Below are 24,496 nucleotides of genomic sequence, written 5' to 3' on the forward strand. Positions count from 1 at the left end.
AGTCCCGGTGTCCGGTGGGGGGGGGGGGGTCCCCGGCTCGATCGGTCCCGCGCGCTCTGTCCGAGGTTCCGTTAACGTCTGAGCTCTTCAAACCTCCGTCCAACCCGCCCAAAGCCCTCGGCCAATCACAGCTCGCTGAGCTCCGGCCCTTCCCACCAATCGCCGCTCGGACTGCGTGCAAGCCGTGGGCGGGGAGCGGCCACCATCCACCAATCACAGGACGCCGGCCCGCTCAAACCAGCCATTCACACGCCGAGGAAGCCGGAGGGAGGCGCGGAAGGTTTTCAAACTCCACCAATCGGCTGGGACAGCCGGGTGACTGGCAAGCGGTTGAACCAATAACAACGAAGCAGGAGGAGGGCTAGGCCTCCGGCCACAGAGGCATGGGGAGGTCAAAGGTCAGGCTCAACCTTTGACCTCCCCATGAGCTCCCACGTGGCATAAGCGGGGGCACATGGAGTTAGTGCTGTCTGGGCCTCTCCAGCCTGGCAAGGCCTGTGTGCCCAGCTGGGGGGCCCAGAACTCTGCCCTCTCCCCTGGGGGGATCCGTGCCCCCGAGTGGGGCGCAGCCTGGGGGCTGGTGTGATTCGTCCCCTCGCCGAAGCCGTCCCCATGCTCGTCCCCACCCCCTACAGTTGCTGCGAGCGTCGGGGGGGGGGGGTCCAGGGGTGTGATGCAGAGGATCCGGCTTGGAGGGGAGGTGGCGGCCGCTGATCCTGCTGGCTGGCCAGGTCCACCAGCGGGCGTGGCACTGGACAAAGCCCTGGGGGGCGGGAATCAGCTGCAGGGAACAAAAGATTTTTCTAGCCCCCAGGATGGGCCCCACATCTTTATGGGTTTTTTCCGACCGACCTCCAGCACAACCAGCTCTTTTGCTGGATCTTTCTGCTAATGTGATCAGCAGTGACATAGTTAAGGGTTGTGGCTTCTAGATCATCATCATTATTAGGTTTCTTTGTGTTGAGATGTGGGGTTCCAGGCACATGGGTCGCAGACCCAGGAAGACAGCCGGACGCAGTCCGGTCTGGAAGATTTTCTTTTCATATGTAAGGGCTGGAAGCTTTAATTTTTTGAGCGAGATCTTAAATTCTGCAGTAATTCCTTCCTTTGCCTCTTTATTAATAGGACACCTTCTACTGTTAAAGAGAATTTTTTAAAACATCCCTAATCTGTTTTCTCCTTTAAGTTAATTGTTTCCTTTTTGCACTTTACTCTGTTTAGACAGTGAAACCAAAGTCATCAGGGTCATGTTTGTTTTTAGGCACTTTCACCTAGTACAACTTTGTAATATTTGGCTTGTTACAAGGCAGGGGAATGTTTAAATAAATAAGATATAATGGTAATATCAAAAATCCTGTGTCAGTCCTGATTGCCCACAGTCTTTGCATGGACCGAGGGGAGTTTTCCCCAAGTACAGACTGAAGGTTCAGGACATTTACCCACATTTCTGTCAAAAGGCCCTTAATTTATTATCTTGGGAATTAATTCCTGCACCAGCACCAGGGCATATAAGAGGTAGGCTGCATTTTCCCTGTTCAGAAGGTATTGGAGGGTCAGTTTAGCCCCCGGCACAGACTAGGACAATTTAGCTCCTCTGAGTTCGTGGCAGCCAGAAATCAGTGGGATACAGGGCTGCCCTAGCAACTCCTTCTCCTACACCTGATCTGCCCTTTCCCTCCTCCAACGCCTCCCCAGCCTGCCCCCTGCGCTGGGAAGGGGTGGGAGTGGGGGTCTTCTGCAGGTGTGGCACAGAGTCTGGTGCCTTGTGAAGAGGGCCCCTGCTCCGGTGGCAGGCACAGAGGGACCTCACCCCTGTTCTCTGGCTCCTTTGTGGCAGCATGGCCAGCACAAAGGGACTGTACCGCAGTGGCAAATCTGACCTGTGTGTCTGTGGTAGCTTTTACCCTGAGAACTGGCAAGCACTAACCAGGCTTTACACATGCAGGGAAGCCCATTACCTTGGCCACTAACACTGAACCTTAGACACCCATGACATCGCAAATCTGCTCTTGCCTGGGAACCTCTCCAGAGAGCTGCTGGAGTTCTCCTCATGCAGTCTCCCCGTCCGCTCATCTTGCTGCCTCCATCCGCTGTCCTTTGGGATGCTGGAGGTCAAGGGGAGATGACTTTCCTCCTGTGCTGCCGACAGTTAACAGCCCTTTCGGATGTAAACAGTGAGGCAGTCTTTCTGTGCAGTCCAGAGTTCCACGAGGTCATAGACACAACTGCAGTGACATCATGAGACTGGATTATGCCATCTCCCCAGGGTTATTGGCAGTACTGTGAGCCCTGGAAGGGAAACCTCCTTGGCAGTTGTTCAGACGCCAGTTGCTGGTTCAAACCCAGCTGTTCACAAGTGGTGCTTCACTCTCTGAGAGCCCAGCTCAGCTGTGTTCTAAAGGCTGGCCTGCGTGGTGGGGTCCGGGTTCCCAGCTGCCCAGCACGGTGGGGTTGGGATTCGGGGTCCAGGGTCAGGGCTGCTGGCTGGCACCGCAAGCCCCAGGGTTGCCAGCTGACCCAGCAAGAACTGGGGCTGCCACCCGGCCTCATGCAGCAGAGGTCCGGGGCAGGCACCCGACCAGCCCCACATGGCAGGGGTCCGGGGCGGGCATCCGGACGGCCCCATGCGGTGGGTGGTCGGGGGTACAGCTGTATGTGGTGCTACATATGCAGCCCACAGTAATAAATAAATTGAGAACCACCGGATTATAGGGTATTAGATAAAACCGGCTGGGCAGAAGACGTTATTGTAAAGCATTACGACACTCCCTCCCCCCCAGCATGGTGGAGGGCGGTACTGGCCCCTGCTCTGCCTGGAGGGCTGCTTAAGGCAATGCTACAGCAAGGGCAGGGCTGTTTACTGATGGCAAGGAGCCCGCGGCTGCCCTCCGGGGCTCTGCAGAGGGCCGACCCTTTGCTTCGCACAGCCTTGGAGGTTGGCTGCACCTCTGCCAAGCCTCTTTTCATTCCGGAGAGTCTAAGCCGCATTACGCTGCTGGTGAACAGAGCAGCATCACACCCTCTGGTTGTCCCCAGAAGAGGCACATCATGGGCAGAGCTGTGCAAACTCCACTCACTGCCCCTCGCCAGAGCACCTCAGCCTTGGCCCACAGAGACTCCTTCCAGGGGCCAGAGCAGTCGCTCTTCGTTCCCCTGTATCCCTTGTCTGAGCCCACCAGCCTGGCGGCCATGACGTCAGGATACTTCTGGAGAGCCCACGCCCCCCCCAACTCATTGCACAGACCACTTAGCCCTGCTTCAGCTTACTGGGGTCATAACACAAAAGCCTGGCTGGGGCCAGAGAACGACCCCCCAGCCTGAGTGAAGGGAAAAGCAATCCTGCGGGTGGCAAATCTCTAGCAGAAGAGAAAGCCTGGCTTGAAAGCCAACCTGCGCCAGGGGCCTGCCACTGTGAGGAAATCATTGCAAAGCAAGAGGTGTGGAAGGCTCCTGTGTCTGTTAGCTCAGCCTCCCGGCTGACTGTTGGAGCCACCTGAGCTCCTGCCTCATGGGCCAGATTTGCAAGAGCTCAGCCCTCAGAAGCAGGCTCTGGCCTTCCTGAAGATCCCCGGCTGCAGTTGGCCCACGTGCCGAACAGACCTGGAACCGTGGGTGCAGATGGCGCAGCAGGAGTTGGCTGGGTGCGGAGCGCTTCTGAAAACCCGTCCCTTCGCTAGGCGCTGCCAGGTACATGTCCGCTGCGGCTGAGAACAAATCTCGCAGGGCACGCAGACCGGCTTGCGCTGGGGGGACCAAGCTAAAAATAGCAGTGCGGCTGTTCTGGTGCTGTGGACACTCAGGCTCTCACGTCCAGCTGACGCCCGGGCTTCAGAGCCCATGCTCCAGGCTGAGCCAGACGTCCACGTTGCTGTTTTTAACATGTGAGCTCGAGCAAGTCTGTCTACCCAGGCTGGCTCCCGGCTGCAGCATAGACAGACCTGGCAAGGGAGCAGAGAAAACCTGGCTCTAGTGGTGGGCACTGAACACGTGAAGATCTGCCCCCTATACAAGGCCTTTGGGGCAGCAGCCAGCTCTTGGTTCTGTCTGTATCCTGCCTGGGAGTGCTAGGTGCTATTAGAATCCAAATGCTCCGAGCTTAAATACCGGCCCAAACCCCAAACTTTGAACATGTTTATTGCCCGCTAAAGCACACAGTTGTTTTCACAGCTCACAGGCTGAGCATGTGGCCGCCAAGAGTCCAGAACGACACCCATCTCTCTGGAGCTAGCAGAGCCCGACATTGCCATGATGCTGGTCAGCCAAAAGATAACTATTAGCAGGCTGCATTAGGCCTGTCTATCTATATACACACCGAAAACCCCAGCACACAGTCCCTACCTTCCCCCATCTCTCTGCTGAGTGCTTCGGGAACAGCAGCTGGTAAAAGCCAGAGGTAGGGATGGAGCCTCTGGGCTGGAGGGTGGGGGGCATTTGCCTATTGGGAACCCAAACCCAAGCTGGCAGAGGCAGGAGGGGGGAGCGGCTGGGAGTTGACAGAGGCAGAATGAGGGGGCATGGAGGCACAGCTACCACTTCGGGTGGGTTTCCCCTACTTGGGGGCAGGAGAAGAGCTTTTAGCTTCCGGAGAGTCCCTGGCGGAGCTGCCCAACAGCCCCAGTGCAGAGAACACTGGCCCCGAAACCCAGCTCTCGTCTGCACCCCAGTGCTCACTACAGTGCATGCCTGGACCCTCAATGGGGCACTGGTTTGTGGGAATGGCCCCCTCTCCTGGGGACGCCCCATGGTTAGCGCTAACTAGATCCAATGCCTCGGAGAGATGGCTCGGTGGTGGCATGGCTCTGAGTTCGGGAGGCATCGCAGTAGCCTCTCCATTGGTCTCTATTCCACACATATGGACCCCCCCCGGTCAAGGATAGCCCCCTCTGGCTATGGGTACAAGGCTGGCTCCACTATGGGGGATAATGGTGAAATAGCCCAGGAGCCAAGATCAGCCCAGGGCTGGCAGGTGACCGTCGGCTCTCCTGGTTGTATCCAGCTATGGTGGGATCACCAGTCCACGGCCCGCCTAGCTGCTTGCATCACCTCATGTGCAGCTACAGGAAGCTGATCTCCATGCACAGGACGACCAGGGAGTGGGAGCAGTCGTGGCCCTGCTCAGCCAGGAGCTTCCCCTCGGTCAGGGGAGAAGCAAAGCCCTCGGCTAGGCTGGCCCGCCACCCTTGGCAGTCCTCCTTTGGGGCTCGGTGCCCACGCTGGCTGGAGCCATGCCAGATTGCCCTGTGAGCCCTGAAGAGACAATGCCAGGCTGGGGTCAGTGAGGGTCAGCAGAAAGCCACTCGGCCTGATTTTCAGAGGTGCTGGGTGCCCACCCTCCAGGGGATGTCAAGGGGAGCTTGGCGCACCCGGCCCTAGGCGCGTGGCTCAAGCTGGGGCCCCCAAATCAGTGGCTGCTTTTGAAGAGTTCAGCTTTGGGGTTAACCCTTGAGCTGCTTAGACTGCACACAGCCTCCCCTCCCAGCTGAGAGGCCAGCCCCAGCCTCCCCTGCCTCCAGAGGTTATGGGGGCTGGGGGCAGGCGAATGTAACAACATCTTCCCTTCTGATTGGTTCCCAGGCACTTCAGCCCCCAGGGACAGAGTCCCAGCCCTGGGGTTCTAATTCGTATGCATGCAACAGAGTCAAAGATAACCATAGATAACCAACCAACATATCCTGTGCAAAGCTCCTGGAAGTGCCACTTACTGGGGAAGGGTTTAAACCCTTTCACCCCCAGCTCCTTTGCTACAAGGCTCTCCTGGGGCAGATCCTGCACCTGGGGGTGGGGGTCGTCAGCCAATTAGGGTCCCTTAGGAATGACCTCTTTGCATCATCTCCTCCCCACTAAGGTCTCCCCGCAGCGACTGCCCCAGCGACACCCCCCCGCTGTGCTGCTACGCTCTCCCGTTCCCGCGCTCACCAGCTGGGATCCGTCAGCACGTTCCGGCCGTCGAAGGTGTAGATGGGAAAGCGCAGCGAGTTGAAGCGGGCGGCGCCGTCACCTCCGAACAGGGAGTTCCAGGTCTTCGCCAGCAGCTGGCCCTGCCATTGGAATCAGGTTGACTGAGTGCGAGCGATCACAGAGATTTCATCTTGTACCGGGCCGGCCAGGCAGCGAGCCAGGCTCACGGGCCAGGGATTGGCCAGCCCTGGTCTGAGTTTCCAGATCTGAACCAGGCCAGGTTCAGGTGGATTCCTGGGGACTCCCATGCACCGGTCTCTACTGCAAACAAGCCGGAAGGCACGGGCTGCTCTGCGTGACCAGGGTCCATTCAGGCTGAGGGGCCAGGCTCTGAGATGGCTCTGGCTGTGGAGGATTCTCAGTGGACACTAGACAGTGCCCGGGAGAACAGGCCATAGGGCACGGTCCTGCTGTGGGGGAAGGGCCAGATGGCTCCGTGGGTTTTAGCTTCTGGGATTCCCTGAGAAAGGTTTTTCTCCATTTTCCTGGAGGCTCCTAAGCACCAACTCTGGGCGTGGGCGAAGGACCCAGCAGCTGCAGCCGCTCACCCTGACAACGCTGCTGCGATCAGACTTTCTTACTCACCTTCAGGTTGACGACGGGCAGAGCTCTGTCTGTCCTTTTCACGATGGAGACCAGGTTCTGAGTGGGTGACGACAGAAAGGCCCGGAAGGTGCTGGACAGCTGGGCCTCCTGCGACTGCTTGTGGCACTGCAGGTCCGCGCCGCTGAGCCCGTTCATATTGCCGGGCAGCGGGAAGTTCAGCGCAACCAGGCGGAGCTGAGAAAGCAGAGGGGTTAGCAGGAGCAGGCGGGGTGGGGGGAGCTCTAGCGGCTCTGTCTTCCAACAGGGCACCAGCACCCAAGGGTGTCGCACCACCCAGGGCATGAAACCTCGTGCTAATGGTGCTGTCTCGGGCAGCACCTGCAGGCGCTGAGAGATCACACCGCCGAAGGCTGAGTCTCTGGGGCGGACTGAGCGCCGCTGCACATCGGTCCCCGAAGCGGAGACGGTAACTGCATGTGGGCCAGAGCTCTGCTGGCTGCCGGCTGGACAGGCCCTGGGCTCGGTCCTGCAGATCCTACATCACAGCCCCTGGCTGGGCTGCGGGGGGATCCTTTGCAGCTTGGATCAGCCTGGGGTGACACCCCGCCTCCCGCAAGCTGCCTCCACATTGCTGGCGGGACCTAGGCATCAGGACGGGGAGCCAGGAGTCCCAGGGATCCCTCGTTGGTGCCCAACGGGTCCCAGGGGAAGGCCAGCCCGCAGCTTACCGAAGGCACCCTCGCGGTGATGCTAGTTGGCAGGATCCCGGTGGCTGCTTGACTCCCTTCCTTTGGGACCTAGGAAACACACAGCGCGTTAGCCTCAAGGGATTCGGAGCAGACTCGGGTGTGCCCAGCACGTCACAGGCCTGGTGGAGACAAGGGCCCGGCCCCACGGATCTCACACTGGGTCCAACTAACGGGCTTTCCACAGACCCCGCCGAGCACAGCCCCTCGTCCAGGCTACCATGGCAGCGTGAATTCCATGGAGGGAGGTTCAGGCCTGTGTTATACAGCAGGGCAGACCAGGGAGTCAGAGTTGTCCTTTGCGGCCTTGAAATGGATGAATTCCCAGGGGCCCATCCCACCCTGAGCTCGGTGTTGCATTCCTGCTCCCACCCCTGAATGGCCTCTCCCATGCTACCTGTCCCCCCAATCGCTGCAGTGTCTGAGCTTCTGTATCCCCGGAGCAAGAGCGCTTAGCCCCAGCGCTGGGCGAGGCGGCCGGCCCTCCCATTCCTTGCCTTCTTCCAGCCCCACATCTCCCTTCTCGGGAGAGGGAGGGGTACAAAGGCCACCTGTGCTTTCCTTCCCTGGCCTGAACCCCTCCGGCGAGTGGCCACCCCGCAGCTGTTGCGCTTCTCATCTGGTGAGAATTCTAGACCAGCCACGCTCGCGGTGCAGAGCCATTTCCCCACCCTTCCCGCACTCAGCCTGCCCTGCAGGGACCCGGGCAGGCTGTGCTGAGAAGCAAAGCAGCTTGCCAGGCCGGGCCGGCTGGCTGAAGAGTCCCATTTCTGCATTGTCAGTGCTCAGGACTTGGGGTTGGAGTAAGAGGAACTCAGGACGCAGCTGGATATGGACAGCACTCCATGGAGTCAATGGAGCTGGAGCTGCCCACACCAGGGAATAATTGACTCCGTGGTGTGCAAGACCTGTTCAACATGGGGACAGTGACCCTGGTGCAAACCCTAGTGTAGAACCATTGCACTAGTGTGAGCCTTCTGCATGTGCCCCCTGTCCACGCCCAGAGTTCACATCCACGTGACAATGCTGGTGGCTAAACTCCACAGTGAAGACAAGGGCAGATAGCCTGGATCTCCGAGCATGGCCTCTCTGGTGACACAGGTCAGCGGTGGTGGTCAGATGTACTAGTCATGAGTGAGTCCTCACCTGATGATGTTCTGTGGACACAGAAGGGTCATCGCCAGCCAATATGGAATCCGAATCTTCCAGCTGAGCAAAATCACACGAGAGAGGGAGGGATGTGTTAGGTCTTGATCTAGTCCTGTAGCTTTATTCACACGTGGTTCCCTTAAGGAAAACCTGTCCCCATTTTCCACTGGACTCTTATTGGAAATGAACATCTTTGAGTAAAACAGACATTTCCTTTTAGAGCCTAGTGCCTGGCAGGAGAGAAGTCGGCGGGGAATTCCCCCCGAAACCTGGAGAAGTTCTACAAAAGTTGGTGATCTTTTTTCCTTTCCCCCTTGGCTTGACTCGTGTTCTTCCTGGACACTCCTTGTAAGCAGGTGTATTAATGAAAACACATTGAACAGCTCACTAAGCTGTCTTTGTTGCTACCGGACCATTTCATAACAAATCTCAGGGACTGTACGTCAGGGATTCTATTCTCCACTACGGACAGGTTGCATGAGTTTGGGCAACACACTTTCTCTCCCTGTGCCTCGGTTTCCTGTGAAAGGTGCCATGGGAACACCAAGCATTAGCTATTGCTAGAGATCCAGAGACCCCAGCCCTGGCCATCTGGAGTCTGGCATTTCCTGATGGGCTGGTCCCATACCAGGAGCTTGCTCCAGCCTCTCGGGGTTCTGATGAAGGCGCTGTTCTCATCGCTGACGTAGACCAGGCTCCCTTCGGGGATGGACGAGCTGGATTTGAACATCAGCTCCTTCGACTTGAAGACCCAGGTGTGATGCTGGGGGAGGGAGAAGCAGCAGTTACGGGCTAGCGGCCAGACCGCAGAAACGCCCTTAGCCGTGGCCCTGCTGGGCCGTTCCCACTCTGGCACCACCAATCAGCCACTTGGACCCCCCCAAGCTGGCAACAGCCAGGAGTGTCCTAGACCCGTCCAGCACAGCAGCCCCCAGCACAATCAGCGGCTCCGGCAGCAGGTTGCGACACCTGGGACGGGTCCTGTGCTTGGGGCCAGTGCTGTCTCCCCCATGCAGATAACCCGAAACCCCAGCTCCCACCCATGGTGCTGGATGCCAGGGAGCGGATGCGTTCGAAGCCCCACGATGCCCGGGATGTGGGCATGCCAACATGCTTGCCACACGGTTTGAGGGGTGTATGGAGGCAGTTTGCTGCAGCTGATTGACGTCCCTGGGACGTGGTAGAGGTGCCCTTAGGGACGAGTCTCCTCATTTGCGCTGGCCAGTCCTAGCTTTCTCTGCCACCCCTGCCCCTGGCTGCTCAGGGCATGGAAAGCCACTGCCACGAAGGAAGACAAGGGATGCTACAAGATGCCGAAGTCCAATACACACCCTGGAGTCAGCCGGGGGGTCAGGCACGTCCTTCTGAGGTGACTCAGCATCTAGAGAGCAGCAGACAGAGTCGTCAGGCTCCCGCTGCACGGGTGGGTTCGGCAGACCTGAGCGAAGGCTCCGGCCGGCCAGGGAGGGCAGACCTGTGCTCCCTGCAACCCACCCCGTGGCTCCTCCTGGCAGGATCTAGGTTGGTGTGCACAGAGAGGGGCCCTTTCCGTCCGAGAGCCCTGCTCTAGCCCCATTCCAAGGGCCCCTGGGGCTAAGGAGTAAAGGAACCCCTTGTCTCCACTGGGCAGGGAAGCCGACCTGGAGCCCTGCTGCCCAGAGCAGTAACACCATGGTACGGCCAGCGAGGTTCTCGCAGGGGCGTAGCCCGCTAAGAACTCAAGGAAGGTGCCGCTTCCCAGCTCTTCCTTGGCAGGGGTGGGGCGGGGCACTGGTTGGGTCTTCCCGTTTCCCAGATTTTTTTCAATCCAAAGCAAACCCCAAGGCCGCCCTGAAGCTGGAGATGATGGGCACACAGTGTGAGGGAGCCATCGGCACTCAGCCAGCGGGGAGGTCCTCACACAGCGCCCATCACAGGGAGGGGGAGACCTCTCGAGATCAGGAGGAGATGACAGAGATTGCTCATTAACAGCTACTCCTAGCTGGCCGCAGGGTCCCAGCCAGGCAAGGGGCAATGCCTACCCTGGGCTCAGTAAGACCAGGACAAGGCCTTGCTTGTGAGCCCAGCTGTCTCATGGGGCCGTGTGTGGGCAGCACCATCGCCGAGACGCTGAGACAGAGCTCACGGGAGCCAGTGGAAAGACACCCACTGACTCCAGGAGGGCTTTGGGTCAGCCCAGAGGCAGCTCAGAGAGCTATTGACCTTCCCCTGGAAATATTCTGCAGTGGGCTCCTGGAAGCACTTCATGTGCCACCCACGTGCCCTGGGAGTCAGTGGCCAGGGGAGCGCGGGACGGGTATGGGGAGGCCAAGGAGGGTCCATTACTCTGCTAGCGGGGCCTGAAATCTGGTCCGTGGCCCCCCTGAAATGCCGAGAGCAATGTCCCTACCTGAGATCCCAGCTGTGTTGTGGGCCACCTGGAAAAAACAAGTAAACGTGGATCTATCAGCGCGAGACCATCGCAGACAAGACGGGCCCATCTCAGGGCAGCTGGGATGGCGAGCGGGGGAGGGGCTGGGGCAGAAGCCATTCCTCCTGTCTAGCCATAGCTACCCGAGCTCATCCCCCCGCGGGGAAGCGCGAGAGCCGCCCTGGCAGGGTATTTCCAGCCCGAGGAGGGGCAAAGGGTGATTTGCACACTTGGCTGAGCAGGCCCTGGGCTTACAGGTGGACGAGCGGCAGATCCAAACAGTGCCTGAGCCATGAGCCGCAAGAGAGCACAGGCCTGGGCGGTCAGAGGAAGGGCCTGCCACAGGAACCAGCCCTGCCCTCTGCCCCAGGCACCCTAGTCAGGAGCTGAGCAGCCTCAAAGACTTGGGGTCCCTAGTCCCTCCACGATCCCACTGCTGCCCTGGGTCTGGCTGTGGGCAGCAGGGGAGGCTGGCAGGGGGCCCAGGAGGCCCATGTCTTACCGGCTGTTTGCAGAACGGCTTGGTGCGGATGGGATAAACCCTCTGAAATCAAAGACAGGCTGGTTTGCATTGAGTCCGGGAACCGAGCACGGGCGCAAACGCATGCCCAGCCATCGGCCGGGATCCTTACATTGAAATAGAGGACGCCTGGTGGGCCGGGGGGCCCTGGTGGGCCGGGGGGGCCTGGTGCTCCGGGGGGACCCTGAAATAAAGATCAGCACAGAATTGGCCATGGATGTGTTAGTGGGCTGGTGCTGCATGTCCCAGGGAGGAGGGTGCTACCAGACCAGGGCCTGCCTGTCATCTCCCTGCCCTCCCGTCCCCACCTGTCCCCTGGCTTTTCCCCAGAGCCTCCCCTGTCCTGCTCACTGGGCACCCTCCCTCTGCTCTCTCACGGCCCTGCTTCAACCCTGCCTCATTCTCCTCCCCAGCCAGCTGGATTCCTCCACTCAGTGCCCCACTTCCTGCCCAGTCTAGGATCTCCGAGCCCCCAGGAAACCCTCCCCCGGGGCCTCCTGCAAACAACAGGGCAGCACCCAGCCTCACGGAGTCCGTGGTGCGCCGGGCCCTGGAGTGCAGGAAAGGTCTGAGCCCGTCCCAGCCCACGGGCCCCTCAGGCTGTGGAGACAAGACCCAGGCCACAACTCACATGGGGGACGATTGCACCGTAAATCTCCGTCTCTACTTTGCCATTCTGTAGAGGGAGAGAGAGAACAGGGGGAGTCTCCTGTGGACAGGTTGGGTGCAGGTCAGGGGAGGGGGCCTGGATATATAGCGACGCTCATTGGCCGTCCAGCCCATTTACTCCCTAGGTCGGCTGTCCGTCTCCCCTGGCCTCGGGCTCACAGGAAGGGTGGCACTCGCTGGGTGCGCCCATGCTATGCTCCTTGCCTTGCGGGGGCTTGGCTGGGCTGTTGTGGGGGCGATGGGCCAGGCAGGGGTGCTGGGTTGGCTCCAGTAGCTGGGGATCCAGCTGCAGTGTGGCAGAGGCAGGTGAGGGGCTCCTTCCCTGCCCACAAACAGTCCCCATGCCCCGGCCTCGTGGCACTGACAGCCCTCCCCAGAACACACAAACAACTTTGGACAAACCTCTTGGTATGTCAGTGGCACCCAGGATCCATATGGGCCCCTGGAGCTGGGGAAGAAAGGGTGGCGTGGCAGGACCCCGGCCTCCCCGGGACAGCTGCGGCATCCCTGGTGAGCCAGCAAAGAGAAAGAGAGAGGGGCCGTGATCTCCATTGGGCACAGGAGGGCAGGGGCCAGGCATGTGGGGAGCTGGGGTACTGTGACTCGCTGCACTAGCCCCTCGGCTTTGGAAATTGGGCTTAGTTCACAAGGGAAATGAGTTGGCCAGTCTCTGTCTGGCTCCCATCCAACCCCACAGTGGATTTGGCCCAGCCATGGTGGTCTGTGCTCAGGCAAGTCCCTATCCTGCAGTGGGTCCAGGCGAAGGGGCGTTGGCGGAGGGATGGAACAGCATCGGGTGCTGGGTCTCAGGGTGGAAGCGCCCTGGGCAACCTTTCCCAATGGCTGCCTGCATTATGCCAGCCCCAGTGCTGCCGGGGCCGTGCGTGGCACAGCTGGCTGCCCGCCATGTTTCCATGGCTACTCACCTGCTCTCCGGGGTCTCCCTTTTCACCCTGTACAAAAAGGAGACAGTCCCATCAGAGGCCCGGCTCTCAGTGCGGTTCACAGACCCCACTGGCTCAGCCCCACTGATCCTGGGAAGTGGGAGCCATCCTCTCATACACACGGGGAAACTGAGGCACAGAGCGCTGGAGTGGCTTGCCCGGGGTCCCATGGCAGGGTTGGTGCTGGAGCCAGGAGCCCAGCGCTCAGACCAGAGTGGAGTATTTGACAGCCCGTTCGCGTCTCTTGGGCACAGCAAAAGGGAGCTCCAGTGAAGGGTTAAAAGTGGAGGAAGGAAAGCAGCACTAGGGGGTTGTACCACTGGGCCAGGAACAGAACGGGGGGGTGACGGGACGGAGGCAGGGTCCCTCTTGCACCGGCGGTGATCTCTGCCTGTCTTTGCACACCTCATGGCCGGACTGTCCCGGACTCCTCCAAACATGCAGGTTATTCCTGGGAAATCTTCCGCCGAGGGTGGGAGCCGCGTGCTGGGTGGGGGGCGGGCACAGGTGGGGTGCGGGAGCCAAGCGCTGCAGTTCTGAAGATGGACTTTCGGACTTTCCTCTCTGCCCCAGAGCCCACGTGGGGTGGCTCAAAACAACCAGTGTGGGGAGGAGGGGGGAGGCGGGTTACCCGTACTGATTAGCAAGGCTGCAGGAAAGGGTATTAGTAACCCAGTGCAGTGCTAGGGGCCACTGTGCTTCAGGGAGTGGGGCAGGGGGCTCAGTAGGGGGCGCTCTCCCTTGTCTGCCAGTTCTTATACATACTCACCTTGGGACCCGGCGGGCCAGGCCATCTGGGGTGCCCTGAAGAGTGGGGGTCACACTGCAGTGAGAAGAACACAGCTGTGAGGGGCAGTCTGGGCCTTTCCAACAGCCCTCGCCCAGCGTGACGGCACGGGGGGCGGGCCAGACCCACCCCACACAACTCAGCTCGCCTTTTACATGAGCACAAAGGGACCGTGAAACATATCCGCCCCGGATCCCCCACTCATGGCCACAGCTGCCAGCGTGTGAGCTCCCCCCATTGCAACCCCTATGCCCCCCCCCCCAGGGCCAAGGACCCCCCAAATCCTGGCATGACAGCAATGCTCCCATGGGTGTCTCTGGGAGCTCCAGGCACTGGCAGGCAGGCGAGACGCGACCGAGTTCACGCCCACTCACCCTGTTCTCCCCGGGTGGTCCTGGTGGCCCCATGGGCCCGGGCGGACCTAGGGAGCCCTTCTCTCCCATCAAGCCGGGGCTGCCTGGAGGGCCGGGCTGGCCAAGATCACCTATCTCGCCCTGAAGGGACACAGCGCAGGGGGTGAAATAGCCAAGAACACACGACCCCGGCCCGTCTGCAGGACCCAGCGCTCTGCAAACACTGCCTGGGGGGGCAGCGTGGTACAGCTGGGGAAACTGAGGCATGGAGTAGGGAAATGACTACTTGCAGTGATGGAGCTGGGAGCAGAACCCCGGAATCCTGACCACACTCCCCTCTCCAGGGACAACCCACCGTCATGTTGGTCTGAGCAGCGGTGCCACGGTGGGTCCAGCTTGGCACCTGCTGCCTTGGGCCAGGCCCTCCCATGCTGCCCTGGTGATGGCCCTGTGTGACGAAGTGGGACTGTTTTTAATGTTTCCTCTGAATAATGTAGGGGTGCCTCAGTTTCCCCTATGCATGTCTTAAGTCTCTAGGGGGTGGGATAAGGGGGTGTAATTGTTGCAGAGCAAAGGGCCAGGATACATAAATGGCCGACACTCTGTCTCCTGGCAACTGATGGCCTGGGCCCTTCCCCCCTGCCAGGTGAGAGCTAAAGGGTTGGAGAACAAAGGAACCAGGTGACCTCCTGGCCCGGGAAAGGACAAAGCCCAGAGGAGGAGGGGCTGGAGGGAGTTTCAGTTTGGGGCTAGCTGGGGACATGGAGTGAAGGGCAGACGGGGTTGTCTGGCTCACTGCCCCCCAAAATGGACCCTGCTGAGGGGTCCTGTTCTCTGTACCTACAAACTCTGTGTTAAACCATGTTCTTGTCATCTAATAAACCTTCTGTTTTACTGGCTGGCTGAGAGTCATGTCTGACTGCAGAGTTGGGGGGCAGGACCCTCTGGCTTCCCCAGGACCCCGCCTGGGCGGACTCGCTGTGGGAAGCGCACGGAGGGGCAGAGGATGCTGAATGCTCCGAGGTCGGACCCAGGAAGGTGGAAGCTGTGTGAGCTGTGTGTCCTGCAGACAGGCTGCTCCCAGAGTCCTGCCTGGCTTCGTAGGGAGCAGTTCCAGAGCATCGCTCCGTGACACCCTGTGCCCCCCTTGGCCCGAATGGCCCGTTACCTTTGGCCCGGGGTATCCTGGCTCTCCGGCAGGCCCCGGGTTTCCTGGTGGTGGCATAGGCCCCGCAGGACCTGGGGGCCCTTCACGCCCTGGAGCTCCTGGAGGCCCTGAGAGTCCTGGAAGCCCGAGGGGGCCGTCGGGCCCTGGGGGGCCTTGGAAGCCTGGCGGCCCTGGGACCCCAAGTGGCCCTGGAGGGCCAGGAGGTCCTTGCTGCCCTTCGCGGCCTGGTGGTCCAGGGGGGCCTTGGATGCCTTCATGTCCTGGGTAGCCTTGGGGGCCTGGAGGCCCTTGGTAGCCGGGCAAACCCTGGGGTCCAGGTGGCCCTGCCACGCTGGGCATGAGTGGCTGCTTTGTCAGCTGGCAGGAGAGAGAAGAGATACCGCAGAGCCACTTCTGTGGTGCCAGCCACCCCATCGCCCATTGCACCTGCTTTGCCCCCATTGCAGCCCCCTCCTCTTCCACACTGGCCCCACGGCCCTGCCCCTGAGACCCTGCTCCCGTGGCCCTGCTCCACCCCTACTGCCTCTGCCCTGCCCCCACGGCCCCTGCCCTGCTCCACCCCTACTGCCCCTGCCCTGCCCCACCTCCCACACTGGCCCCTGTCCCACTGCGGCCCCCGCTGGGACTTTGCGGGCAGATTAAGGATAACTTGGCCCTGATCCAGCCGGCCGCCCCCCAGCTCTCCCCTCCCACGTGCTCTCTGCTCTCCCTCTCACTTTCCCAAGCCCCAGAACTCCCGAGGCCCCCCCCAGGAGGCTGAAACCTCAGACACTCCATCCTGCCCTCACCTCGTTCTCAGACCCCTCCGGCCCTTCGGTGCCAGCTGCCAGCCCCGGCACGCCTGGAGGCCCAGGGAGACCAGGCGGCCCCTGGAGGCCAGGCTGCCCTGGGCTCCCCGCCTGGCCTCGCTCCCCAGAGAATCCCGGCAGGCCTCTTTCCCCCGCGGGCCCCCGCTCTCCTTTTTCTCCCTGTTGGGGTGAAGATACGCAGTGGATGGGCTGAGCCCCTGCCCTCCAGCCCCCACCCCGTGCCACTGGGAACCGGCTCTGTCCACGTTGGAACCCGCTTGGGAACCGCCAGCGCTCGAGGGGGTCCCGTTCCTCTGCTGGTCCCAGAGAGAGGGGCAGGAGTGGGCGCAGCCTGGCATGGGTCTGTCCCCCGCTAGCGGCCAGGCACTGGCTGCCTTGGCGGGAGCTGCTCACGCAGCAGCCATGCCAGCCTGGCCCCCGGTGGTGCCAGGTTCAGGCCTGGCAGACGGCCTGTGCGGGGAGGGGGATGTGCCACCCCCAGGCCATGGTGCTCGCTGCTTTCTGGCTAGCGATGGAACGGGGGGTTCTGTAAGCAAACACCCCCTCAAAAAGCCCCAGCCTGAATCCGGGGAGGGGAAAGGGGGTGTGTGGCCCCAGAGAGCCTCTGAAAACCCAGCACCCTTCAAAGCCAAGCTCTCGAGGGCCTGGGGACCCCAAACGCACTGGGGGCCCCATCCCTGTGCCCCAGAACACAGCCCCCCACGACCCCCTTCCTTCCTACCTTTGGGCCAGGAGGCCCAGGGGGGCCGGGGACGGCTGGGCAGACGCACTGCGAGAGGTTACCAGTTGCCTAGGAGATGGAAACAGCCTTGAGTGCCGTGGGCGCTGACCGGGCGCAGTACCAGCCCCATCCCCGCTGGGCTTCAGGGGGTCACGGGGCAGAGCAAGGGAGATCTGGGGTGGCAGAGTGGGGGGAGGGCTGGCCTGGAAACCCCCTCGTTCTGCTGGTACAGCCGCAGCGGCTCCCCTCTCTGCAGGAGGCCTGGTACCCGTGCAGCAGCGGGGTCCGCCCTGGCGGGGCTCTGGGGGGCTGCTGGCACAGTTAGCTTCACAGCAGTCGAAGGGCAATTAAGGGGAGGGTTGGTATGGATACTCCTTGAGCCCCGGCTCTGCTCCTGCCCCTGCATGAGCGGCTGGTGCTCAGCCCAGGGCAGGCTGTGCCGGGAAGGGCCCTTTCCCACCACTCACCTGGGGAAGGGTGGCAGCTGCCCGGGCGGTGGGCGCTGCTGGTGTCGGCTCCTTTGCAGTTCCCTGTGAGAAAGCGGAGAGAGATGGCGTGTCGGCACCATCACCGCGGCCCCCCTTGAACCTAGAGGCACTGCTGGCAGAGGTGCCCACCCGGTGGGGAGGGCAGAGTATCTCAGCCGGGCTGGCACGTGTCCCTTTGCTCTCGTCCAGCCAGAGCAGCCCCCGAGGGGGGCAGTGGCAGAGGTGAGCTGGAGTCACCTAACTGAAAAGTCTCCATCTGCTGCCATCCTCTGCAGGGGATCCCACCCCGGTTCTGGAGAACCCCCGGGCTCTCTCATGTTGGCAGTGGCCCTGGCAGGCCTCAGAGCCCCGGCTGCCCAGAAGGGTGAAGGAAGAGGCTCCAAGGCCAGAGCCGGCCCTGCCTGGCTGGAAAGGGCCCGTTCCTGGGACGGGACAGGCTGGAGGGGTGCAGGACAGTGCGGAGCCGGGAGGACGGAGAGAGAGCGACCATGTGTCCATCCAGCTGAGGACAGGCCCACACCATCGGCTCCTAGAGAGAGCCGGGCGGTAGATTCCCCCCTCTTACCTTGATCTGCAGGAACTCCTCTTCCTCCTCCGCGCTCCCCTCGAAGAGCCCTGGGGAGGGGCGGGGGCGGGCAACAGGGACTGGAGGCGTCTAGGAGAGACGGGGCCAAGGGTGGCAAAATCAGTCCCAGCCCCATTCCCCTGTCAGCTCCTCACTCCCTGGAGAGCCCAGTCCTGCCTCCTCCGGCCCCATGGGGCAGCCATCTGGGCCCTTACCATTGCCACCGGCTGCTGGCAGAGTGGGGCTTGGCTGCCTGATTTGCATGCGCTTACCCATCCTGCTTTGCTCTCCCCTCCCTTCCTGCTTGCACCCTAGCCGTAAAGTACTCTCTCCTCCCACGGAGGCTGGCTGGGCCAAAGCCCCCTAGACAGCCCTAGACACCCAGCCTGGGGCTGCCCAGTGCCAGGGAATCAGAGCCAAGGGTACCAGCCAGCCCCTTGCTATCCGCCTGCACTTGCTGAAGAGCTTGGGGGTGGTACAGCTGCCTTGTTCCCTCCCTCTGGAGTCGTAGCCCAATTAGTATAAACTGTGGCCCAGCTATGTGCTAAATAAAAATCTGGGTTCTGGCTGCCTGGCCTTGCTTGGCGGGGTTTGGGTTCTGGCTGTCCAGCACCGTGCGTGGTGGGCTCTGGGGTCCAGGTCCCGGCCCCGTTCGGCAGGGTCCAGGTTCCGGCTACTCGGCCCCGTGCGCAATGGGGTCTGGGGTCCAGGTCCTGGCATATGCGGCCCACACTGATAAATAGCCTGAGAACCACTGCTCTAGCAGGCCCAGTGAGCCACGCGTCCCCAGGCTCCCTGCCCTCTCCACGCCCTGCTTGCCCGCCCCCTCTGGTGCAGGGGCAGCTTTCTGAGGGCCCTTCAGCCGCCCATCGCTGAGGCATCAGGGCTGGGTTGGGAGGGGGGAGAGCTGCACGTGGGGGCTCTCTGAGCAGGGGGAGTGAGGTGCAGAATCCACAGAGCCCTTGAGCCCAGCGGCCCCCTGTCCCCACTGGGGCTCTTGGGGCTGGGGTGGGGGCCTCCCCTCCAAGTGAGGGAGGGACCCATGCAGAGGCAGGGGGGCCTCAGGGGGGTTCTCAGCAGATCCAGTCCAAAAGCCAGAAAAACAGCAGCAAAATACCATTTTACCTGGCAAAGGGCTGAGCTGCTGAGCCCTGGGTAGGGTGGCGGGCGGGGGGGCTATTGTGTCTGGCCTGCGGGGCCCTGAGATAAGGGGGAAGGACAAGGGCAGAGGAAACTGATTAACTGGAAGACAGGCCCCAGTCGGTGGGGGTATGGGGTGGGCTGGGGATCAGGGCACAGCTGGGGGCTGGGCACTGGGGCATGACTGGGGGAACTGAGCCTCTGTGAGCAGCAGGGGGCTGGATATCCGGGTGTGGTGGGGGGCTGGGTATTGGGATGTGGCTGGGTGTCAGGGTGCAGCTGGGCTGCTGGGTATTGGGGGGTGGCTGGGTATCAGGGGGTGGCTGGATGGCTGGGTATTGGGGTGTGGCTGGATATTGGGGTGCAGCTGGGTATCAGGGGGTGGCTGGGTATTGGGGCACAACCAGGGGCTCGGTATTGGAGTATAGCTGGCTCGAGCAAACCTTGGGACCTTGGACTCTGCCTCCTGGCACTAAAATGTGGCCCCAGCCCAGCCCGTGAAGGGGACGGGACAGAGCCCTTAGGGACCTGCAGAGTTCATAGCTCCTGCCCAGCATGTGCCAGAGCTTTGCCCACTGCATTGGGATTCACTGGCCTGCCCGAGCCCTGCCCCAGGCACACTGCAGCCGGGCCGGGAAAGCAGCCCCAGGGGAGAGCAAGGGGAATCAGCACGTGGGGGCCAGGCAAAGCTCACCTGCCCCTCCACAGCGCGTGCTCTGCCTTGTAGAGAGTGTGAGAGTACTCCCCGCCACGGACCCCTCCATCCCCCCAATGCACCCCTACCCATCCACTCCCCGCTCAGCCCCACGTGTCCGCCATCCCCGCCGCACACTCAGCAATGTGATGTTGGCCGCACACACAGTCACTCTCGCACACCCACAATCTCTCCCCACATGGACCCTCCCCACTCGCTACCTCCCCCAACGCACCTGGTCTCGTGTTTCCAGGGGGGCCTGCGTCCCACCCCCTGCAGCCTCCTTGAGCGCCAGCGATTGGCTCGGGGGGACTGGCCTCAGGGGGGTTTGCTCAGCAGGATTTTCGGCGTTGGCTCTGTGTCGCCAGTGTCCCTGTCTGAAACAGCCAAGGGCAGGTGGGCTGGGAGCAGTGTCTGTGCCAGGCCCCCCTGGGCAGCATGGCATCGGCAGGGAGCTGTTGGGTGTTGGCTCCGTCCCCCCTGGACACAGGGTGTGGGGCTGGGGCGGGGACGACAGGGCAGACCATGGCCTGGATCCATGTCCTTGCAGCAAAAAGGCGAGCGTTTGTCCTAGCTAGGGCAGAACTTGGGGGTCAGGACGGGCTCCATGGGACCAGCCCCAGCCACATGGAGCAGCCTGGGTGACTCCCAGAGCCCCAGGGCCAGTGGCTGTGAGGGGTTGAGAGTCCCCCCTGGGGCCGGATCCCTCCCCACGCGCCAGCCGTGCTCTCAGCCCCTCTGCTCATACTGGGCACCCTGGGTGCCAGACAGACTGAGCACGCTTGCCCAGGGTGGGACAGCTCAGGCCTGGCGGTGCCGGGGGACCCAGAGGATGGGCACAGGCAGAGCTGTATGCCACAGAAGGTCCCACTGCCATGAGCCAGCGCTCCCTGCAGAGGGAGGTCCCAGGGAAACACAAGCTCAAGCTCCTTGTGGCACCCCACCCAGCTGCCCACTCACCTTTGCCCGCACACCCTGTGGCTTGCCCCGATTGCAAATGGAGCAGAGCAGGTTGGCTGTGGGAGCCCACGGCCATGCTCTGCGCCCTGGCACGCTCGCATGCATGACACCGGGGGCAGCATCGGCCAGTGTGCCCACAGTTTGGGGGGCCCTGGCTGATTCAAGAGCTGAGGTCAGCAGGAGCTGTGGGGTGCTCAGTCCCTTGGGAATCAGGCCCCAGGGTGTCTCCAGCTGGCCCCCCAGAATCAACACTGCCCACCCAAAGGAGTGAGCCTCACAACGTCATCACAGGGAAACTAAGGCACGGAGCAGGGAAGGGACTTTTTCAGTGAGTCAGTGGCAGAGCTGAGAACAGAAGCCAGGAGTCCTGGCTCCCAGCCCTCCCCTGCTCTAACTAGGCCCCCACTCCCCTCCCATCTCCCCCCCTCCCATACCAGCTGGTGGAGGTGGCTGGGCTCCTGCCCTGTTTTGCCCCATGGCTGGTCTGTAGCACCCCCTGTGTGCTGTAAGGAGCACGGATGATGGGCAGGGGGGATGTCCCTTCCACCCCCCCCAGGGGTCACCACAGGCACCTACCTTCCCCCTCCTCTGGGGGGCGCTGTGCAGCTGTTGGGCCAGCGGTGGTCATGGGCGGGGGTGTTGTCGTCAGCCGGGAGCCCAGCAAGAACCACTGGGCCATGCTGGGGGGAGCCCAGACCCCCACCAGCAGCAGGATGCTCAGGCAGTGGCTGCCCTGGGGGGTCCCCATGGTGCTATGCTGGGCGTGGGCTGCCCTGGGCGCTGGGCAGCTGACTGGTGCCGTGGCCCCTGCCTGGCTCGCTCTGTCTGCCCTCCGCGTAGGAATGCGCCTCCCTGCAGAGACACAGCGCTCAGGGCTAACCTTTGGCACCTCGCCCTGCGCTGTTATCACACCACCTCCCCACCGCCCCCGGCTCGGACACGCCCCTGGCCTGGCGTCGGCTCCTCCCTGGGACCTCAGCCGGCAGGGCCCTGAGCACCCTCCTCAGCGCTGGGCGGGATCGGGCCTGGCTGCAGCTCCAGCATCCCCCTCCTGCCAGGTGGCACCGTTGGCAGGTGTGGGGGGCTGGGCTGCCCCTCACTGAGGGTCAGGTTACCTGACCCCAACCTGCATGTGCAAAGAGGCTGCTTGGGGATACAGGGGCTTGGAGCTGGGGCACAAATGAGCTCCCCCCAACCGGCATTTGGCAGCATGGGGAAAGGAGCTGGTCCCAGCCCAGCCACGCAGGGGCGGAAAGGGGACTGGGCAGTAAACGCAGACCAGGCTTGAGGGGCACCCGCAGAGTTGCAGGGGTTGACCAGAGCTGTTATAGCGGGGGAGGGGAGGGGCATTGGCAGAGCTCGGGGCAGGGGGCAGCCAGGGCTGGGATAGCAGAGGGCAGCCTGCGGGTCGGGAGTGAGGGGCACTGGCAGATCTGTGTGCATGAAACTTGCCCAGTCTTGGCCCTCCCCAGCACACCAGGTATGGCCCTGCCATGCCCCTGCAGGAAGCTGAATGGGCAGAGAGCGACCAGGGCAAGTAACTGGGCTTGGTGGCAGCCCGCAGGTCTCAGGGAGCGAGTGGTGGGATGGCGAGCAGTGGGCCACAGGTCTCAGCAAGTGAGCGGTGGGATGGTGGGGGGTGGGCCATTGGTCTCAGCAAGTGAGCGGTGGGATGGCGGGAGGGTGGGCCGCGGGCGATAGGGAGCGAGCGGTGGGATGGCGGGGGGTGGGCCGTGGGTGTGAGGGAGCGAGCGGTGGGATGGCGGGGGGTGGGCCGCGGGTGTCAGCGAGCGAGTGGTGGGCCACGGAGGGTAGAGGAGGCTGATGCCTCATGGGGAGGGGTGGGCAGAGCTCCCAGCCACCCTCTCTAGTCCCAGGGAGCTCTGACCCCCCGCCCCGAGCTGAGGGTGGGGGAGCATCCTGGGGCTGGGCACAGAGGGGAGAAGGGGGGGCATCCGCTGGTGCAGCTGTCTCAGGCTGGATGCAAAGTGTGCAGGGGCTGCAGGTGTGTGGGAGAGAGACCCCAGTGCAGCCCCCTGCTCCTCTGGAGCTGGGTAGAGAGCAGGAGCCAGCGGAGTCTGGTCCCTTCCCGTGAGCTCAGGGAACGGGGCCCCTGGGGGAAGGGCCGGGAGCGAGGCCCCTGGGGATCAGCCTCCAGGCCTGGAGCGGGGGCAGGGCCTGGCGGACCAGCGGACCAGGCCCCATCCTGCACACTTTGTTCCCTTGGCAGCCGTGCAGACACAACAGCCCCCCAGCCCCACTGCTGGGGGCCGATAAGGAGCCGCGGGGCTGGGTGTCTGTTTGGGTTTGGGCAACTCCTCAAGGCTGGCGCCTCCCAGGCCTTGCCCAGCTCATGGCCACCACGTGGCCCAGCTGGGGGATCCAGCCGGGCCGTCCTGATGCAGCCATGCAGGGGGGTCACTGAGTGACATGTGAGACTGCCTCCCCTGGGGACTGAGACCCCTGCTTGCCCTAGGAGCTGCAGGGGCCATGGCCAGGTGTGGTGGGGGGGGGGGCGGGTGTGTGTGTTCAGAATCAGGTTATCTCGGTGGAGAGAAGCAAAGTGAAGCTGCTCTGGCCCCAGCAGCTCTGCGGGCAGCATGGCGCGTTCCTAGGAGGCCCAGAGCCACTGCTGCTCACCCACTGTACGGCAGCATGGGGGCAGTGGGTGGCAGCTGAGGCCTGGCCAACCTGCTGCCCTTTCTGCTGGATGCCTGCCCGCAGCACCATGACACCGGGGACTTGTCACCCCTTTGCCTGGACTGAAGCAACTGGGGGCATTCCTGGCACTTCCTTTGCACCCCAGTTCTCCTGCTTCCTGGCCTGTTCTCCTGCTTCCTGGCCTGTTCTCCTGCAGGTGAAATCAGGGCAAAATCAGCCCAGCTCTGCCTTTCACTCCGGAGCTGGAGCTGGTCCTGCCATGACTCCATGTGGATAAACAGTAACATCGCCTGGGCTCTTCCAGCCCAAGAAGCACTCAGAGTTTGGAAGCGCCATGGCTATACCCGGGCTTTGCTGCACCTGGCCCTCAAATGCAGCCACCTCTGGGGTGGGTTAGCTATGTCTCAGGTACATGGCACCGCACTAACACACAGCACAGGGAGGGAAGTGGGACCTGGCAGCCAGTCAGTGGCAGGCTCTCAGCCCAGCTCTGGGTTCTTCACAGCCATGAGGGTCGGAAACTATCAGCATTTTAAACAGCCCTTTGATTCTGCCAATGCTGATGGAGATCACAGGGGGAGCGCGAGGGAACAGCGAGGCGAGCTGTCCCCCGGGGCCCGACGGCAGACAGGCCCCACCTCTGGGCTCAGAGGGGACTGTCCGTGTCCAGCAGCCCAGGCCCCGCTGCCTGCCCAGCCCAGCGTGGCGCAAACGACCCGGGTGTGGCCTCCTGAGCAGCCCAGGGAGCTGCCCGGGTCCGTTGTGCCGCAGGGCACTGGGCACCTGCCAGGCAGAGGGTTCCCTGCATTCCTGGGTGCCCAGCAGGCCGGAGGCAGAGACCAAGCTGACAAAAGCCCCCGGAGCCCAGCCCAGGACACACCAGGGGCCTGGTTCTGTGTCCCTCTCCCGGATCAGCGCGGGCTACAGGGGCTTTGAGCTGCTTGCTGGGGGAAGCTAGGGGCAGGTCTGAGATCTCAGGGACCTCCCCCCCGCAGCCCTTTGGGACAGGAAGTGAAGGAGAATCCCACCCTGCAGTGACCACGCCGGGGGAAGGGAGCTGCCCACATCGGGGTTTGGCCTGGACACGGGAACTAACAGCCTCCCTCTGCCAACCTCCCCAAAGGTCGGTCTGCCCAGCGCTCTAGGGCTCTGCCAATCGACGCCCAGCCAGCAGCACAGGGCCCCCAGTGCCCGCCGGCCTGGGACGG

General features: G+C 62.3%; 1 protein-coding gene across 1 annotated transcript; it reads right to left on the bottom strand.

Annotated features, from left to right (window-relative positions):
* Positions 1-4,118: 4,118 nt before the first annotated feature.
* LOC140903757 (uncharacterized) lies at positions 4,119-23,357 on the bottom strand. The gene is made up of 23 exons (XM_073325525.1): positions 23,268-23,357; positions 21,204-21,379; positions 19,903-20,044; positions 17,834-17,923; positions 17,248-17,310; positions 16,781-16,849; positions 16,039-16,218; positions 15,251-15,607; positions 14,104-14,223; positions 13,712-13,765; positions 12,925-12,951; positions 12,401-12,505; positions 11,961-12,005; positions 11,442-11,513; positions 11,312-11,353; positions 10,789-10,816; positions 9,731-9,780; positions 9,028-9,162; positions 8,397-8,459; positions 7,233-7,301; positions 6,544-6,738; positions 5,917-6,038; positions 4,119-5,247 (listed from the first exon to the last, which is right to left on the bottom strand). The coding sequence occupies exons 1-23, from the start codon at positions 23,355-23,357 to the stop codon at positions 5,055-5,057; spliced, it is 2,487 nt and encodes an 828-aa protein (XP_073181626.1). The 3' UTR covers positions 4,119-5,054.
* Between the last annotated feature and the right edge of the window lie 1,139 nt (positions 23,358-24,496).

Source organism: Lepidochelys kempii, chromosome 27 (genome assembly GCF_965140285.1).
Source record: "Lepidochelys kempii isolate rLepKem1 chromosome 27, rLepKem1.hap1, whole genome shotgun sequence".
NCBI classification, from domain to species: domain Eukaryota; kingdom Metazoa; phylum Chordata; order Testudines; family Cheloniidae; genus Lepidochelys; species Lepidochelys kempii.

Coding starts and splice junctions, on each gene's coding strand:
- LOC140903757 (XM_073325525.1), bottom strand. CDS start 23,357: ATGGTGCTGCGGGCAGGCATCCAGCAGAAAGGGCAGCAGGTTGGCCAG. Junction 20,045..21,203: donor CCCCCCAGAGGAGGGGGAAG/GTAGGTGCCTGT, acceptor TGGCTGTTTCAG/ACAGGGACACTGGCGACACA. Junction 6,039..6,543: donor TGCCCGTCGTCAACCTGAAG/GTGAGTAAGAAA, acceptor TTCCAATGGCAG/GGCCAGCTGCTGGCGAAGAC.